The sequence below is a fragment of the Bombus bifarius genome, unplaced genomic scaffold (genome assembly GCF_011952205.1).
Source record: "Bombus bifarius isolate JDL3187 unplaced genomic scaffold, Bbif_JDL3187 scf7180000008680, whole genome shotgun sequence".
NCBI lineage: Eukaryota > Metazoa > Arthropoda > Insecta > Hymenoptera > Apidae > Bombus > Bombus bifarius.
Window position 1 is genome coordinate 10,374 of NW_022884785.1, and position 17,779 is coordinate 28,152.

The 17,779-nt window shown below is 41.6% G+C and overlaps 1 protein-coding gene across 2 annotated transcripts; it reads right to left on the reverse strand.

Annotated features, from left to right (window-relative positions):
* Nucleotides 1–39: 39 nt before the first annotated feature.
* LOC117213312 (tyrosine 3-monooxygenase) lies at nt 40–12,390 on the reverse strand. 2 transcript variants are annotated; one of them, XM_033458675.1, is made up of 7 exons: nt 11,852–12,390; nt 5,545–5,656; nt 5,213–5,305; nt 4,983–5,042; nt 3,077–3,896; nt 1,848–2,211; nt 40–1,571 (listed from the first exon to the last, which is right to left on the reverse strand). In XM_033458675.1, exons 1-7 carry the CDS (start codon nt 11,918–11,920, stop codon nt 1,407–1,409), a joined length of 1,683 nt encoding a protein of 560 aa, XP_033314566.1. In that variant the 5' UTR covers nt 11,921–12,390; the 3' UTR covers nt 40–1,406. The 2 variants fall into 2 exon arrangements, with proteins under 2 accessions (XP_033314566.1, XP_033314567.1); XM_033458676.1 differs by lacking the exons at nt 4,983–5,042; nt 5,213–5,305.
* Between the last annotated feature and the right edge of the window lie 5,389 nt (nt 12,391–17,779).

The following is a 17,779-nucleotide window of genomic DNA, read 5'->3' on the forward strand; positions in this document are numbered from 1 at the left end:
CGATTATCCGGAATTCGTGAACGAAAATAATTTCTTAGATTCGTATTTTATACTTTTATTATGCTCTGAATACTTTACAATATAATACAAAGGAAATCTAGCGGACACGCCAATAGTTTTCTACAGCTTAGCAAGCGCGAGAGTGACGTGCGCATCGATACGAACGCGGAAAAGTATTTGGTACGAGTTAGCGACGGGAAACTGTGCAAGGTGCGCAAGCAAGTGCTCGCACTACACGCTACATAGTGCGTCTCTAATACAACACTGATCCGTGACTTCGTTATTGAAGTTGTGTTCGTGAATAGTAACTAGTTTCTCGAGAAACGATGCTATTCTCTCATTTTTCTCTTCTCGAAACCTATAATCCGACTGGAAAAATAAAAGAAATCCTTGAACCTATTGTATTAACTAAGGTTTCGCGTTAAATCTATACGATCTGATAGGAAGGATCGTTAACTGTTTACCGGTAGAGAGCAAGCATGTTTCCCAAGATGTGGTACATGTTCGTTAATAACTCTATCTAAAATAAAGAATCTACGTTGTTTTATAATACTGGTCGTCTCGAAATAAAGTTGATCCAAGTGACGACGACACGTTGATCATGTACTGTCGCGGTGAAGGAAGCAAATTCAAACGCGACAACGCAATACTCTGCGACTAATATAATAATTAATAATAATAATAATAATAATAATAATAATTTGTAATACAGTAGAGTAAAATACAATACAATACAATACAATACGTGTATCGGAACGAAATAAGGAATATCGTATAACGAAATATGTACGCGTGGAACGTTCAAAGCGTATCAAATTCGGTCCGTTTTTGACAAACACAGAGATCCGCTAATAATACTTTTTTGTAAGAACGTTAGGCCCGTGAACGACGTAGAACGCGAATTCGATAAATAAGACGAGAAGCGCGACAAGATTATCGAACACTCGCGTTACGTAGGACACGAGTGATCCGTTTGTTCGACGAGTGCATAAATACCGAGTCCACGCTTCGAACGACCTGAATACGCGCACGTGTATTCAACTACGCGGATGGACGACTTTATACATAGAGTGAGAACGATTTAATGCGAACGACGAACAATGATGCGAATGACGTGACGTAGACCACCAGGTCAATGAGATCTCGACGTCCTTCCAATAGAAACGAAAAGAAAAAAGACAAAGAGAAATTACGACACTTCTATGTACATTCCGCTGGAAACGATTCTCAACAACGAGAATAGGATTCGCAACTTAAACGAGCAAATTTCGAACTGGCTGAAAAGCTGCGACTTTTTCCAAAAAGAAAAAAAAAAAAAGAAAAAAACAGACAGTGAAAGATTGAGAGAAGCTCGATGATCCGCGAAATAATCGTATCCTGTTACACGGGCATAGACCCCTTCGTCTTTACGCGAAGGATTTCTTCAGCTTGTTGATAGCGTTTGTGAGATGAGTCATTTCCGTGTTCAGCTGAGACACCATATTTTCCAACCTATCCACGCTGTCCAACACTTCGACGCGTTGCGTGTGCGGATCGTACCTCACCTCGAAGGGTCGGCTCATGGTGGACACCTAAAACGAAAATATCAAAGATCATAGTTCGTGAATCACCGTGATAGAAAATTGTTTCTTTAATTTATAACGTCAAATCCAAGTTTCAATCGAGGCTTGACGAAAGTCGCCTGCGAAAGAATTTATATTTAATCAGTAAAAATAGTAATACCATTTACGACACTGAGCATGAAACCAACACTCTCAATACACACACATATATATATATATACAATATATAGCTGAGATACGCGTTACTACCACGCGTTCAAGTCTCTAGCATCGATCGACACTTACCCAACGACGGAATTTCTCTTTGGCGTCCTCGAAGCTTTCCGCCACGTAATAGATCGGTTGATATTCTTGATCTTGATACTTCTGAACGGCGGTGGTCTTAGGATCGAAGGATCTGTGCTCGCATTTGTCGCTCAATGCGTGAAGAAGTTCTCCATAAGCAGACAGAAGACCAGCGCCATAAGCTTTCACCTCGGAACCTTCCTTGCAAAGACCAAATTCAACGGTGAACCAGTAAATCGTGGATAATTTTTCGATTTCCTCGTCGGAGGCTCCGAGCGAGGCAAGTCCGATTTCTTGAGAGAATTGAGCGAAGCTTGGATCGGCTAGCAACGGCATATGACCCAAAAGCTCGTGGATGCAATCTCTGCAAAGTAAAAGAGAATTAACAAAATCGTTCCAATTAGACGTCTTGACGATATCGGTGACGTTATTGCTTTCATTTCGCTTATTCGTGTCGAAGGTAATTAACCGAGTACCGATGAGCGAGTAAGAGAACGAGGACAAAGTACGGCGGTGAAAGTTCTCGCGCAACTAAATGGAGGATAGGCTTTCATCTCTCGACTAATTACGATGCATAATCTCATTATTTAAAATTTCACGTTCAAGTAGAGTCGATGTATCTACGAGAGGTGTCTATGAACGTTACACGAACTCCACGATATTACAATTATGGAAAATGCGCCACGAGGATGAAAATAATGACACGGACGAGAGGAAAGAATATTTTTGAAATTTGTGCAAAAATTTAGGGAAGAATGGTCGAACGGACGGAATGAGATGTGGTCGATTGAAATTTCTCTTACGACAATGCACACGATATACTTGGACGGAAATCGAAAATTATAACGAACGCGGGAACCGTTTCAGTGGAGAAACAAGTTCGCAACAGTGAAACTAAGTTATCAACGCCATCGTGTCGTTAAAAGCCAATTAGAGCTCCATTACGAGCTTAGAGAGGTACGGTAATTCTATTATCATCGTTCCCTGTGTAACAGGATGTCGCTCTCGTCATAACGCAGTATCGATTGCTCTCGCGTACTTTCGTACGAAAAAAATCTTCCTCGTGTAAACTTAAAAATGCGAAAACCAAAATTGAGAATAAGGCAAGGAGAAAAAGTACAACGAGACGAACGTACAAACAAACTCGTGCCTTAAAATGCTTCAAAAAATTAACGATACAAATTCGGGAAGATATAATACGTGTAAAAATCCTGAAGAGAGACACTTACGGTTCCGGGGTGTGGTAAGGAGTCTTGATATGACGAATGTATTGAGTGCTCTGGAAGACCCTGAATGCAAGGCTGGATAAAAAGTCCCTGGCCGTGAGCAATCCAGCCGCAGGTCTCAAAGTAAATCCAGTGTTCTTCTTCAAGAATTCGCTGACTTCCTGCAGCTGAGGTATGCGATGCGATTCGAAGATCTTTTCTTCTTGCAGCTTCCTGAAGGTTCTTCGATATTCCACGCAAGCGTGTTTCGGTACCAGGTCGACGATCGTGTTGAACACACGCGACCAGGTCTCGTTCTCCGTTTCGGTATAAGGAATGTTAGGTATAGGGTCACCATACTTGTACGCGAAAGCGATCTCCGCAATGACCTTCCTGCGAGCACGATACTCCTTGTCAGCGAATCCAGGATGGTTCATGTCAAGATCAGGTTCGTATTTGGTCATCAAGTGATTGCAGTTGTCGAGCTCGGACGCGTGTCTCGGGAACCAGGGATCTTTGATGCTGACAGAATTGTCCCCGAGCAGAGTAACGCCGTCTAACGCGGAACTCTGACGAAGGTTCCTGATTAATTGCAGCAAACACTGCCTGGTCATGTCGATCTTCACGAGAACATCGAATTGGAGTCCTTCCTTCTTCGATGGTCGTGTCTCAACGTGGGTCACCGTTCCCTTGAAATTCTCGATCGTCTTGAGGATTCTAGCCAAGGAGCCTATACCTTCTCTCAAACGCAAAACAAGCGCTGCCTTTTGCACGGTGTGCTCGCTTTCGGGGCATTCCGCTATCGTCTTCGCGAGTACCACTTCCTCTTCTGTTAATCCAACGTCTAAGGAAAACCATAAATCGCTCTCATCAAACAGAATTCCTAAGATGGTAGAAACACTTAACCGAGTAGGAGAGCTGAACCTTTTTATCAAATTCCAGGGCAAAAACCATAAGAAAGGCAGACGTTTCTTTCTTGGAAATAAAATTCTTGAAACTACAGGCATACGTCGAAGTAAATAAGAGAGCTTTCGCGTTATCAAATTTCAGACTGAAGGTTCTTCCTTCGAGACTCTTACGCGATATTTCGAGGCGCTAAGTGATTTCCTCTGGACTGTGTAATAATCTGGCAATTCAAAGTCCATTTCCGCGAAATGTCTCCCACTTTTATATGGGTTACGGTGCAGCTGGCGAGGTGGGGAATAGGGACAGAATAAAGTAGCTCTTATTGTCGCCCACGAACGTGCCGGGACTCGGCCGAGCAAAGATGGAGACGGTAAAAAAGAAATAACTCTGTTATACATTTATCGTGGACGCACGGAGGCGTTTCAGAAACGGGAGAAAGGGGTCCCCGGCTAATACGATTCTAAATGCACAAAGCGGATTCGAAAAGAGAAATGGTCGGGAAAAGGCGGTAAAAGGTCGCCCCCGTAATTCAGCCAAGTGTCGGAAAGCGCTTGGTTCAACTCTCTTTGGTCAGGTACATGCCATTTACAATAGAAGCTGCTTCACTCCCCATTTACCCTATTCGCTTCGTGCAGTCTAATAACGATCGCATCTTCCAGAATTTTACGTCTTTCCGATTCCTTATGAAGCGGACGATATGCTTCGATCTTTGAACGACATATTTTTTCTTCTTACATTTATTTATATTAAATACCAGATTATTTGAAATTATTATATTTCGATTACTCGTAGCATGGATCAAACGATTCATCCGATTACTCGTACTCTACCAAAGAAATTTACGAAGTAATTAAATGAATCGTTATTTTAGATTCTTATCTTTTATCTTTATCTGGAATGAAATTTTCCCAAGCTCTAATTACGTTTCAGAGTGTGTTTCAGAGTTAATTTCGTAAGAAGTATCCTTGACGCGTTAAAAGTCCTTTATCTGCGATCTGACGAAAAACATGTTGCATACACTTACCATTGTCGTAATCCTCTGGTTTGCCAATATCGCTGTCCGACGAAACCTCAGCTTTGGCTTCTGCAAGTCAGAAATAATTGCGTGCTCATGCAACATGCTACATCTATCGACACTTCGTAATTGTGTTTCTCTTGGATACGAACAAATTCGATGATAAAAAGGGAACTCTCGAAGCATCGAAATTTTTGCTCGTCCAGGGGACATTCGTAGAAAAGTTCATAAATACAAACCTCCGTCCTTAGCAGCACAAGCCAACGTTTCCACCTGTTCATCGTCGCTCGACGAAGCGTAACGTTCCGTATCTGGGCAGATAGTCTCTTCGCCTATCGAGTTCAACAGCAAATAAAATTATCGTGCAACACCGATACTGTTACGAAACAAGTTGAGATCAAGTAACATCAAAAATATTCGCCGCAATACGAAGTAAAAAAAGCTATTCGGAAAATAATCTTAACATCGATTACGCAATGCAACATCGAACAATACGAAAATTTAAGAAAGATCATGCTCGTTTGCTTAAGCTGTACAAAAATTATGTTAAAAGTAACAGACTGTTACTTACCATTTGCTCGTTGACGCGCTTCTTCAAGAACGCTCTGCTTCGTTTGCTTGACAACCAAAGTTTCAAAGCGAGCATCGTCCACGAGAGACCGCCGTCTCGCTGGATAACCGTTCTAAATAAACAAAATGATATTTCGATATTTAATCGAGAGTATTTTACAACAGCGTCATAGCATAGAAGGTACATTACTTATGTACATTTATAGAAAATTTAACTGATCGCATACTGTACATATATACGAGGGCGAGCCGTGTGTCACATCGTAGAGAATCGATAATTTGACAGTTAACGACTGTATATTTTAATAATCTAAGGACTCACAAAGGATGAATAATTATCATCAAGTGATATAAGTAAAGACCATCGACGATGAGTTCTAAAAATTTGAAATAAAAATAATAAACAATAATTATTTTACGATATCTACCATGACAATCTCTTGCTTCTTAAATAAGCAATTCTAAACCGACGAGTGCTAAATTAATTTAATGCACGATATGTTAAAGCTAGAAAAATGCGGAAAATGGAAAAACGTAGCAAGTATCCGAAATACGATATTCGTCGTAATATTTCATTAGTGAAATCTCTCTTTAGATTCCAGTTCTTCAATTCTATTCGAAAGAGTATGAATTTACGTGGATATCCGCAGCCTATGCATCGCGATTAAATTACATTTTTAAACGGCGGATATCCTATCGGTAAGTGAAATCTCGATGCCTCCAACTGCCTGTTCGCGACGAATCAAAGTTTGCCTGACGTTCAAAGAGCGGATACCACGGTTGGTAATTCTGACAAAGATTCGAAGACGCGGAAATTAGCGCGCACAGCGGTCATCCGGCTGCCGTTGAAGGATCGGAAATTAGGATCGAATCCTGGGACAGAGGACACAAAGCGTTTCGCGCCCTCAAAGAGGATCGCGCGTCGACTAATCCTTGCGATTCGATTTTCTTATTGTTACAGGCGAAAGGAAGTTGGAAAAAAGAATTCTTTGTCGGTACTACGAAGAGTTGGTAGAACTTTGCTAGAAAAAGAGAAGAAGGATAAAAAGACGATTTAACGAGATTTAATGGAATATCGAGAATCGACCGATCGAGAAGCTCGTTAGAAATTCTTAGACGTTGCAAAGCCAGATGCAACAGCGTCGTTCAAATTCAGAACGATCGTTTTTCACGAATGGCACACGCAAGGTGGCACCCAGTTTTATTTTTCAAGCGTACAAAGCGGTTGGCACGGTTTACAGAAAACATGTAGTAATCCCTTACCAACACATCGCGCGAACTGGGCCAAGTACTTCGACGATGGATCGGATAAATGACCGATGACTCTATCGGACGGATGCGTCACGCGATGATTAACCGATTTAAAAATATTGTCTCGTTTGGTTTAATGAAAAAAATGCGACCGACTTTGACCAATATGATCGTTTACCGGTCAGGTAAAGTCAGCACACGCGTTCAGTCAGTGCCACATGGTTAATTATCCCGATCGTGACTCATATTCGTTCGTACAGTTCTATTCCAGCCATTTTCCGATATAGATTATTTTTCGTTTCACGCGTACAGTATATCTTGTAAGTGAATTTGACAAGAGAAGAAAAGAACGAAGTAAACGAACGAGGTAAAATCGCAGGATCGAGCGAAACAGTGGAAAATCGCGTAATAGATCGAATATTTCACGATCTTAATTTATTTGTATCGGTATTTGTATTATTATTTGTTTGCTCGATCTTCTCTGATTTAAATTAATTGTGAATCTCGTAGGAAGTTTATGGCACGTCGATCGAATCAAGAAACTCAATCGGCGTTTCAAGCGAAACCAACGACGAGTTTCGCGATTGATTGAGATATTCGCATAGTACTGGCGTTTTTTGCCGATACAGCCGCGTAATGATGCATAACAAATGCATCCAAGGTCGATCATTATTTCGCCATTTCATACCAGCTTAGAGCTATTAGTTACTTTACACGGACTCGTCCACGTAACACCTATTATGCATTATAGAAATGTAGTTACCGGCTAAACAACGAAACGAGTTCTTCGACGTTGGCCGACCGTGCAAATTCGAAATTATATTCATTTCGATAAAGTCACGGTTATTTCGAGTGATAATCAAGAGGACGAATGATCGTGGGTTTAGCAAAGAAATTCCCTGAACGGGCAATTGCAACCTTTTAGAAAGGGAGGCACTCGTTTTCACGTTGAATCGATCGCATAAACAAGAGGCAGAGATTCGTGTAAATATCATTGGGATTCGGACAAACAGGTTTTCGATTGCGTAAAAAATAAATCGAATAGGAGAAGAAAGAAAAAAAAAACATGGAAAAACGTTGCAGGACGACAACCACCACGGATTGTTACGCGATCAATATGCATAATTCATTTGATGCATTAGCATGATTTTTTTCAAACAGGAATCGGACTCGATGATTGAAATGGGCAAAACAAGACATTTAAATAGAACGATTAGCATAATAGATGAACGAGCGGGCATTAATACACGCTGTCTGTTACACGTGTGTGTACGTGTGTATGTATGCATATGCACGTAAACGTATCTCGATTGATCGTGGATGTCGTCGATGAGAGCGATCAGAGGCGTTGTCGCACGCGTGACGAGCCTCCAAAGGCGAATAACGGAGTTTAAAACAGCGTTCAGGGCCTCTCCGCGGCTCTCGGTAACCATTGGACTTACAATCACTTCGTTCTCATATTTATATGACATATTCGTAATTATCATGCGGGAGCCGAGGTCGATCGATTTTGCAACGCGATACAATTATACGATGTTGCCGCGCGGTCGGCTAACTTTTCTGTCACTCATCGAGGGTGTACATGACTAATTACGAGATTTTGTAATAAATCGATCGGTATGCGCGTCGATCAACAGCTAGCTTGTTAGCTAATGCACGTAATTGACCGATTTAATTAGTCCACTGAGATTGATCGGATCGAACGATCGACGATGCGAGAAATTCGACCATCGTCGAGAAATCGATGCGAACGAGGGATGCGTTAAATTCATTTACAAAAATTATGAAATTTTTATGTACGAATCTGTACGTTCCAGCAGAGTATTACTCTCACTGTCGAAAGACGAAGAAATGATTTTTCATGTTACATACTTCGCAACGTATCAAATCAGCAGTTAAATTTAAACAACTCGAAAGATAATGCCAAACTGATTCACTCTATTTTTTAAACATTTCCATTTTCTTCCATTTTTTTCTTTTTTTATTAGCCGATCGATTAATTTCCGAATATTCGTTACGGTCTATAAGAAGATGAATAATAGCGAAAAATGAATAAGCTATAGCTCGCAGAGACTACGTAATAGGCGATGAAATAGCCATTGGAAATGTTTTAATAGGAAACACAACGAAGGCCGTGTCATTTTTCACCCCTCCGTTAGAATGACGCGAACACGATCGATAACGATCGAACGAGCGCGCGAATAGCGGATTCTGGATCCAATCTGGTAACTAGATCCGGCGTGTGCGAGAGTTCCGTTTCAGTGAGTCAGAGTCGTCGTGGCTGTTTCCCATTGTCGTCAACGGTGCATACGTAAATATGCTTACGTATGCAACGTTTCATTGTATACCAACAGATGCAATTGGCCAGTAAAACGTAAGTTTCTTATGCCGTTAGGATTTCGAAACCTTCATGAAATTCTTGTATAACGAAAATGCATGATACCGTGATTTCCAAAATTTCGTCAGATAGTGGACCCAACTGTTTGCCTAACTGCTTGTTCGCATATCGACACGGGTTAGCGCAGAAGCGTTCAAGCTCGTAAAGTTACACGGAGAAAGTAAGGGATTAATGTTGACGAGTCAAACACGGGGCCAACTGTGTGTCTTTGCTGGTGAAATTCGGAACCGAGGAATTTCACGTCGTACGATTAAAAAGTTCAGTTTTTCATTCTCGATAGTTCGACGATCGCTAAACCAGCTTCTCGGAAGTTAAACCGATCGACTGCATTTTTTCCGTAATTTATTCGCGTCTTGTGTTTATTTTTCTTTGTTCTTTCCTTGTCTTCCTTCACGTCCGACGCTTTGAAATCCATCATTTTATTAGTTTACTCAACGCGTTACTCATTAGCGATTGTTAAGCTCCTTGGAAACAGGAAAACTCGGAACGATGTAACGATTCGATATTGTTACTTTAGTACGAGATTCTTATTTTTAATTTGCTAGTTTAATTTTAGATTGCTATTTTACAGCAAGCATAGAAACGAAATATCGCGAATAGCAAAGTAAAGGAAAGAAGAAGGTTCGATTCATGGTTGATCGATATAGCTGCAACGCGACTCGAATTTTTCTATTTACGACGAACAAAGAATCGCTGATCGATGAAGCGTCGAATCAAACGATGAAACGATGGACTCGGAGGATTCGAGCCTTCGAAAAGGAAGAAAAATATGCGAAAGCCGAAGGATTGCGAAAACAGAACGCAACGTTAGAAGAAGACAGTGCGTGCAACTAATAAATCACAATTGACGGCAAACGTCTTGATGATGAAGCACACGTATGAATGAAAAAGTTTGCCGTAGACCTTGCCGCGATGCCAATTAAGCCTTGTTACCGTGCGATTCGAAAAAAGAAAAAAGCGCGCGAAGAAAATGCACAGGGACGCGTCCTTGTGATTCTAATTCTCGGATGACCTGTTCCGAGGCGGAGCTCCCGTAACTGTTATGAATGGAAAAAAGAATCACGGCCTCGAGAAGAGGCTCCGATCGAAAGTCGTCATTGCGCGACTGTTCTAATGTAACGCGCCATTACCGAACGCCAGGATACGTAGGATCGAACTTTGCGAGCACGCGATTTCCTGACGACGTTCCGAAGCGGAATCGACGGAATTACGCGTTCGTTAAAGAACCGCGTGAGACGAAGTCGTAATTATAGAACCGGTGCAACACGATTTATCGTCTCGTTCAAACGATTTAACGTGCAACACAATCGAGCAACGATTGCTTGTACGATATACAGCGGTTACGAAAAGTCTTTTCACGTATCCTTTTTTTCCAACGAAGCGTCATCTTGCAAATAAATTTTTATGGTCATATCAAAGTACCGTCGAACCATACACGAAGCTTCATACGCTCGAACTTAGTCGATCAATGTGTAAATGGCGTAATAAATAAAACGACGTGTAGATCATTTCTGTCGCCACTGTAATTTCTGCCGATCGATGTAAATGATGCCACACGTATAAAATTCTTCCATGGAAACTGAATGATCGAGGGGAAAAGCGTGTGCACGCGTGTACGTATTTGTTTCATCGGCGGGTCTATGGAAAAGTGAAAGATCGAAGCACACTGGCTGTTCGTGACTCTCGTCGATTTCTGGTCTTACGTCGTTTTCACTTGTGTTTCAACGTCTTCCCCTCTTTCCTCTCGCAGCGTGATTCTTAATTCGAAACTGCCGCGATTGATCTGCGACGACGATGAGTCAGTGTATCGTAATAGTTTCGTCTCGCGTCGGAACGTCCGGCTCGTAGGAAAAGACGATAGCAACGATAACGATCTTCCGGTTCTCCGAATAGAATAGAATGCAACGAATTTTGAATAACCAGATCATCGATTACCGCTCGATCATCGCAGTAATCGATCACGTGTACTTTCTCTAGACTTTTGGGCCTCCTTTTCGTTTCCAGTTTGAGAATTTCACTCGCGCTGTTTGGTCGGACGAAGAGCGTCGCGTTCGTATACGTGTGTGTATGCACGCGCTTACACGAACATAGGTTTTCGTTTATTTTTTTATCTGTTACGAAATATACCGGACGTTTATCATGAAAGTCACGTAGGCAAAGATGAAAGAGGATTCATCCGTAAGAAAGTTCCGAATATCTCGAGTCACTAAATGAAATACGCGTTTCGTGCGCGTTGGAAGACGTTTCGTTTCAATTTTTACGAGTTTCGTCCAGATAAAACGAACGAACGACGAAATTTACAAAGAGTCAAGTTCGCGAAAATAGCGAGGGATCGTCGATGGAAACTCGTCGTGCGTTGCATTAACTGTAAGAAACAGGAGAGGCGAAACGAGCGAACGAGGAGCGGAGTACTCGCAATTACGGTACAACGCGCGAGAATCGTGGCAGTTTAAACGTGCGGCAAAGTTCCCGCGCTTTCCCGCGATCCTATTCGACTCCGTTTAACACTCGGCTGCGCGTTTACCCTGACATAATCGTTCGTCTTAACGACATTTTAACCGTATCGTGAAAAACATTTACGCGTGATCAGGACTCGTTTAAAATTCGTGTGCCAATATTGCCTAACACAATCTCAAACTCTAAATACCAAACTACTCACCTCGATACTGTAAGACTTCTTGATAGCAAACATTTCGCGGTTCTTCTGCGCTGCTGCGACAGCCATCATATTCGCCGTGTCGTTCTTCGTAATGAAAACTCTTCAAGCCCAAAGATCGGCTACTCGACACCTGCAGCTTTTCACTGCCGTCTGATCGAACGAAGTCGATGGATCACCGGGATAACAATGATTTATTTTTCGTACAGGCAGTCACGGACCACCGAAGAAATCTTCTTCTCGATGGCTTATTCTTTTCCAAAAAGAGCTGAATAACTCGGTCGGCTAACTGGCTACCGGCTTCGCACTGCAACTTCTCTGGATGCAAGAGATTTCTCTCTAACTTTCCTGTCTTTTTCTTTTTTGCTTCTTGCAACTTCTTCTCCCTTTTGGCTTCGGTTCGATTCGATTCGTCTGATTTGACTCGACGGCAACGACGACAACAACAACGGCGACGACGCTGTGACGTTAAAACAACGAGTTTCTCTCGTCTTAGTCCGCTTTCGATGAAGCGTACGAGCGAATGCGCCTACGGGGCGGATTGCTGCCGCATATAAACGTTGCCTCCCTTCACCGCCGGCTAATGCCGGGGTCAGGGGTGCCCCCACCCCACCCCTCGTTTCGGGTGGTCTAGCACCGCCGCCACCACCACCACCGCGTCCTCGCATTGCCAGCATCGCCGCTTCCACCGATCGCGCAGACCAGCTTTTCGAACACCACGAAGTGGTTCGACCGTCATTCCCCTTCCTCTTCGTTCTTTCCTATCAAAGCTAACCCCTAAGACACGTTCTGTTGTCGATCCATCGGATTTAATCCCGCGACAATTGCGTGATTTTTTCTACGCAACGTTCTCTCTGCCATCGTTAATCATCGATGGCCAAATCATCGGAGGCTTTTTACACAATTATCTCTGCTCGTGTTCGATAGAACGACCTATGATTTTTTAGAAAGAACTCGAGACAAGTTTCTCGTCGAGTCTCGAGTCTTGTGAGTCACGAGAAATAAGATCGCGATATTTCTCGCGGATTTTTCAAACACCTGATATAGGATAAAGATTTTATTGTAAACGATGTGTAATTGCTGAATAATCGGATGGATAATTAGCCTGCATGGGTGTTATTAACGGCGCTATTAACGTGGCTATTAACAGGAAAGTAATCTCTGCAAAGCGACTTTATAAATAGCACGCGCTGGGATATTCTCTGCGAAATGTCATTTCTTCGAAACAAGTCGGAAATTTTCCACGGTCGTTTCCGTGTGACCGGCGCGATCGACGTCATTGACACGTCACGAGTCATAAGAGGTTCAAGCATTTGGGAACTCCCAGTCGCGAATTCTCTACGGTAGTTCGTCCCATTCGCGCGTAAGTGAATTCCCCGTAAGCGAAGAGATCTCGTCAGCCGGTAGAAAGAGTAGAATAGAGAGAGAAAGATAAAGAGGACCAGTTGCCTGGGTTTCCTGTGCAGCGGACGGTCGTGCGCGAGTCACACCGTCGCGTCGTTCGATCACAACACACGATCGATTTACTATGCCGACACGTTAATCACGCTCGATCCGGATCGTCGATCGAACAGTATCGTATCGTTGCATTACGTTAAACACCTGTTCCACGGTGACGTGATTCTGGGAATTCCGATTCTCGGTGAAACCTGCAAGGAAACGCCGTGATCGAAACTTGACAGTTGTCACACGCTCTCTTCCATATCGCTAACCGCAAAACGAAACATTTTAAGCAAGCATCATAAGCAAGTTGCTTATCTGAATCATAAACTTGCGCGTATTAGCGTAAATCGTGCAACGAAGCCACTAGGATTTTGTTCTCTCTGTTTTCGTTTTGAATCGATTTTAGATTTTTAGAAGAACGACAAGCCGGAAGTTTCGGAGTGGCCTTCTTCTTATCTAACGTTAAAGATCCATACATTATATAGCAATAGGATCATTAGGAATATAAAATTGCATAGATCTCAACGATACCGCGCATACATATACGGCGATCATACGCGCCTTGATTCTATCGTCGTGGTGTTCTAAATGAGACGAGATCTTACTTTCATGCATCAAGGCCGCTCTAAGAGCACGGAAACGGAGTGGCACTTGCTCTGCGTCAGGGCAACAAGACGCGTAATCCAGCGGTTCTCGAATTACCGAGTCCCATAAACCGGTCTGCACGTTCGATTCGTACATACGCGCCTACGTACCTATTTTTTCATTTTTCTATCGCTGTCTTTTTCTCTCCCTCTTTTTTCTTTTCCTCTTTTCCATTAGATAAATCTTGCGTCAATGGGAGGAGAACGCGTGAACGAGGTATTCCACGATCCCGGTACACGGAACAATATTCAAGGAACAATGCTCCTCTACGTTTGAGATTTGAAAGTCTCGCACAATTCAACCTCTCGAACAACGAATCGATCCACTTCATTTTACGTTTTCTCAGTTTAAGAAGGAAACGACTTACTTCTATTTATAAATTTATTTATAGCAGCGAGATGACACGATGGATCGTAAATTATTTTCCCTTTGAAAATTTTGCAAAGTACCTAACGTGACAAAGTAACCTGCTGCTTCCGACGTCTTATCACTTTCCTACAATTTCTCGAGTTTATTAAAGTATGGGATCTAAAATCTGAAAGATCCTGTCAAGGAAGTTCTGGCTTACGGGTGTAATTCGTGTTCTTTCAACAGGTATACCGTTCAAAGCAATCGCAGAATCGTTTACGTTATATTCTGATTTTGATAGCCACTTCTCGTGTTCTTATGTTTTATCGCACTATCATACGAACGTCAATTTGTTAAGTTTATACAACGTGTCGAGTTATAAAGTTATTACAATCTTTTCGCTTCCTATTTGTTTGCCCATGCAATAGAACGTTTACAGCAGCGGCCCTCCTATTGTTTCACGCGTATTTCAATTCTGATAAAACGCTGTTAAGAAATTATGGTGAGAATTAACATTGAACTCGGTAACGTTACTCTTTGAAAACTTAATATTCATCTTCTCTTCGTTGCACGAATCTTGTCTGCATCGATGGAACATAAAAATCTGCGTAAAAATACGACTGAGACCATCGACGTTCCTCGCGAATGAAGAGATTCGTTAACAAGAACGTGTCACGTATGTCAAAATGTACAGAGTATCGACATGATCGAACGAATAATAACGAAACGACGAGAAAATCGTGGCAAACGATTCTCAACGAGAAATGTTAATTACTTAGGTGTTTTCACTTATTACGCACACCTTGTGACTTTACGAAATACAACGCGCATACTATCGAGATATTTATTATTCGAGACGTTTCAATATTAGAAGTCTGGGATAGATGGTAGAAAATTCTTAGATAAAAATATTTACGGCGCGCCTAACACCAATATGTCACATGTACGTTTATGTGACGTTTCAACGCAAGAATTGTGCCATTCACAGTCGTACGATGATTATTAACATAAGATAATACATATACGTATTTTATTATATGTCAGTATCCTCGAGCTGTCCACACGTAACGAGTAAAACACGCGCGATGCTCATTTTTTAAATATCTTTTCAAATAAAATTCAACTCGTAACGTCTTACTTAACGTACATATTAATGATTTACAAAGTAAATGAAGCTTGAAAAGTACCATTAGCGAATACAGTGTATGTAAGACCTTCTACTACTCCGTTTCCATACGGACGATTGTAAAAATTTCCATGTGGCCACTCGCCAACTTGTATGGAAACGTCCCGAAGCTAATAATTCTGGTTATAGTTCTTAACGACTATTCCTCCCGTGTTCTAAACATTTCCAGGTAATTCCAACAATTTTCAATTAGTCTCGGGCATTTGTGAACACGGCTAAATAAATAACACGTCGAAAAGTTCAGGCGTATCTCGCGACTGCAGTTTCCCGCCGCAAACATATTCTCATGTACACGTATACGCGTGTATTCAAATATATAATCTGCCCCGGTTGCGCAGCAACAGTCATCGTATCACTGTCGCAATGATCCTGTTTCCTATTAAAGCGAAGTAACAAGGCCCGATTCTCCGTTATTTTCCTTATCATCGATACCTATCGTCGTGTCAGTGACGTCCATTATTGCTCGAATCCACAGACTTTCCTTGTAGGAGAGAAAACAAAAAATAAGGGAACTCCAGCAGGGCATCCTAAGAGGAAACACGCTGCAATTAAATGGCATAGTTTCGCGAGGATAAAATTCTTCCTCGCGATACCTGACTAACATTTTGTTTTTTTTTCTTTTTTTTTTTTGTTACAATGTGATTCATTACGACGTTCGGGATTACCACCGATCGATGTGTTTATAGAATATAAATGCAACGAGACGCTGATTGCTTCCAAGGAAAGTACAAAAGTTTCCTCTGTCTTTTTTTCGCGTATAAACGATCGAGAGACCTTGATCGATATATAGCGTCACAGACAGGTAAAGAGTTTGATACGTTTCGTTGCGCGTTTCTCGAAAAGTATGGCTCGAACGTGCGGTGGTTGAACGATGTTTGAAATTCGTCATTGCGCTGCGAAACTCGCGGCAAACGTTAATTGCCACGCGGGATCGCGGAAATGCGTTTAAGGTCGCCCTACTTGTCGCATAGGTAGGAAAAACGAAAGGGAAATCGTCGGATAAATTGCAACGCGTGTCGCGTATTTCCGATTTTAGAAAGAAATTAGCAAGAAATAGACGAGGCAAAGTCGACAGTTTAGGGGTTTGCGTATCTATCTAGCGATCCTTCTTTCCTAATAACTTTCTCTCACGAAATCTTTGGTATGCACGTGTGTTAGAAATGTTATCTAGATGTAATCAATTACAGGATAATTAACGATAGAGGATCTCCAGATTCTCGAAATACTTCATTCCATCAGATTCGATCGATTTCTTTCAAATTCCAAACGAGTTTCCTGTACATTTCAGCAATATTATCTAGTTTTATAATTCGGAGATCTTTAACAAATATCTCAATTTCTCTTTCCTTTTAAGTAAACTGGTTTCTCAAAAGCACGCCACCCATCGCGTTTTATTTCTTCTATTTTTGTCACGTGATATATTTTTATCTATCTAAGATGCGTTATCTCTATTTTAACGAAGCACTTCTGTTAGACACATTGGTTTATTATGTAACCTAAAATTAAATCTAAACTAATCTCAGAGCGTCGCACATGCGGCAGCGAATGTGTTACCTTACTAGCTTTTTATCACTTCGATGGTATCGTAAAATAGATCGTTTGCTCGCTGGTTTGACAGTATTTCTGCCGATAAGAAACTGATAAGATGAAAAAGATATTTAAATAGAAAACATCAAGTAGCGCAATTGTACCGGGCGATCGAAGCGAAATGAAAATTTATACGAATGTACGAGTATCCTGCAGAGTTTCAAAGATACTCCGTAAACAACCTTTTTTTCGTCGATACAAGAAAAGTTGAAGGATACGTAAGATTTAACACAAGATACAATTTATTTGCTTGTCGGCAACTAGTTCCGCTCTGCGTTCGTTCTGATATTTTTCAGCCGCTAATTGTAGTCGACCAATACACTTAAACTGTGTACACTTTACGCGATACGAGATTACAATCATATTATTAGTAGCATAATCATGCAACGCAAGCAATAACTTATACAATATCCGGATAATTAGTTTACTAATGCAAATCGATCGTCTAGAAGCGAGCCTTGAACGCGTCGGAACTGTAAACGCAACTCGGGGGCACGGTTATGGTAATTAAGCCGGCAATAAACTCGTCCATTTGGTATCCAACTCTTAATTTCCACGCCTCGTTATGTAATTAATCGGAGTACCGTTCGTTAAGCCTGTCCCGTTTATAAGATTCATCAATAATTTACTCAGGAACAACGAAATCCGTCGTTGCAATCTTTAAGTTTAAGCGTTCGACCACACCAGATAGGCAAATAGTCGAACGCAACTATTTGCACGTT

Excerpts from the sequence above, each read along its gene's own strand:
- LOC117213312 (XM_033458675.1), bottom strand. The coding sequence starts at position 11,920 with ATGATGGCTGTCGCAGCAGCGCAGAAGAACCGCGAAATGTTTGCTATC. Across the intron at positions 5,043-5,212 it reads TTGTGCTGCTAAGGACGGAG|AAGCCAAAGCTGAGGTTTCG; the intron begins GTTTGTATTTAT and ends TCTGACTTGCAG. Across the intron at positions 2,212-3,076 it reads CCTTACCACACCCCGGAACC|AGATTGCATCCACGAGCTTT; the intron begins GTAAGTGTCTCT and ends TTTACTTTGCAG.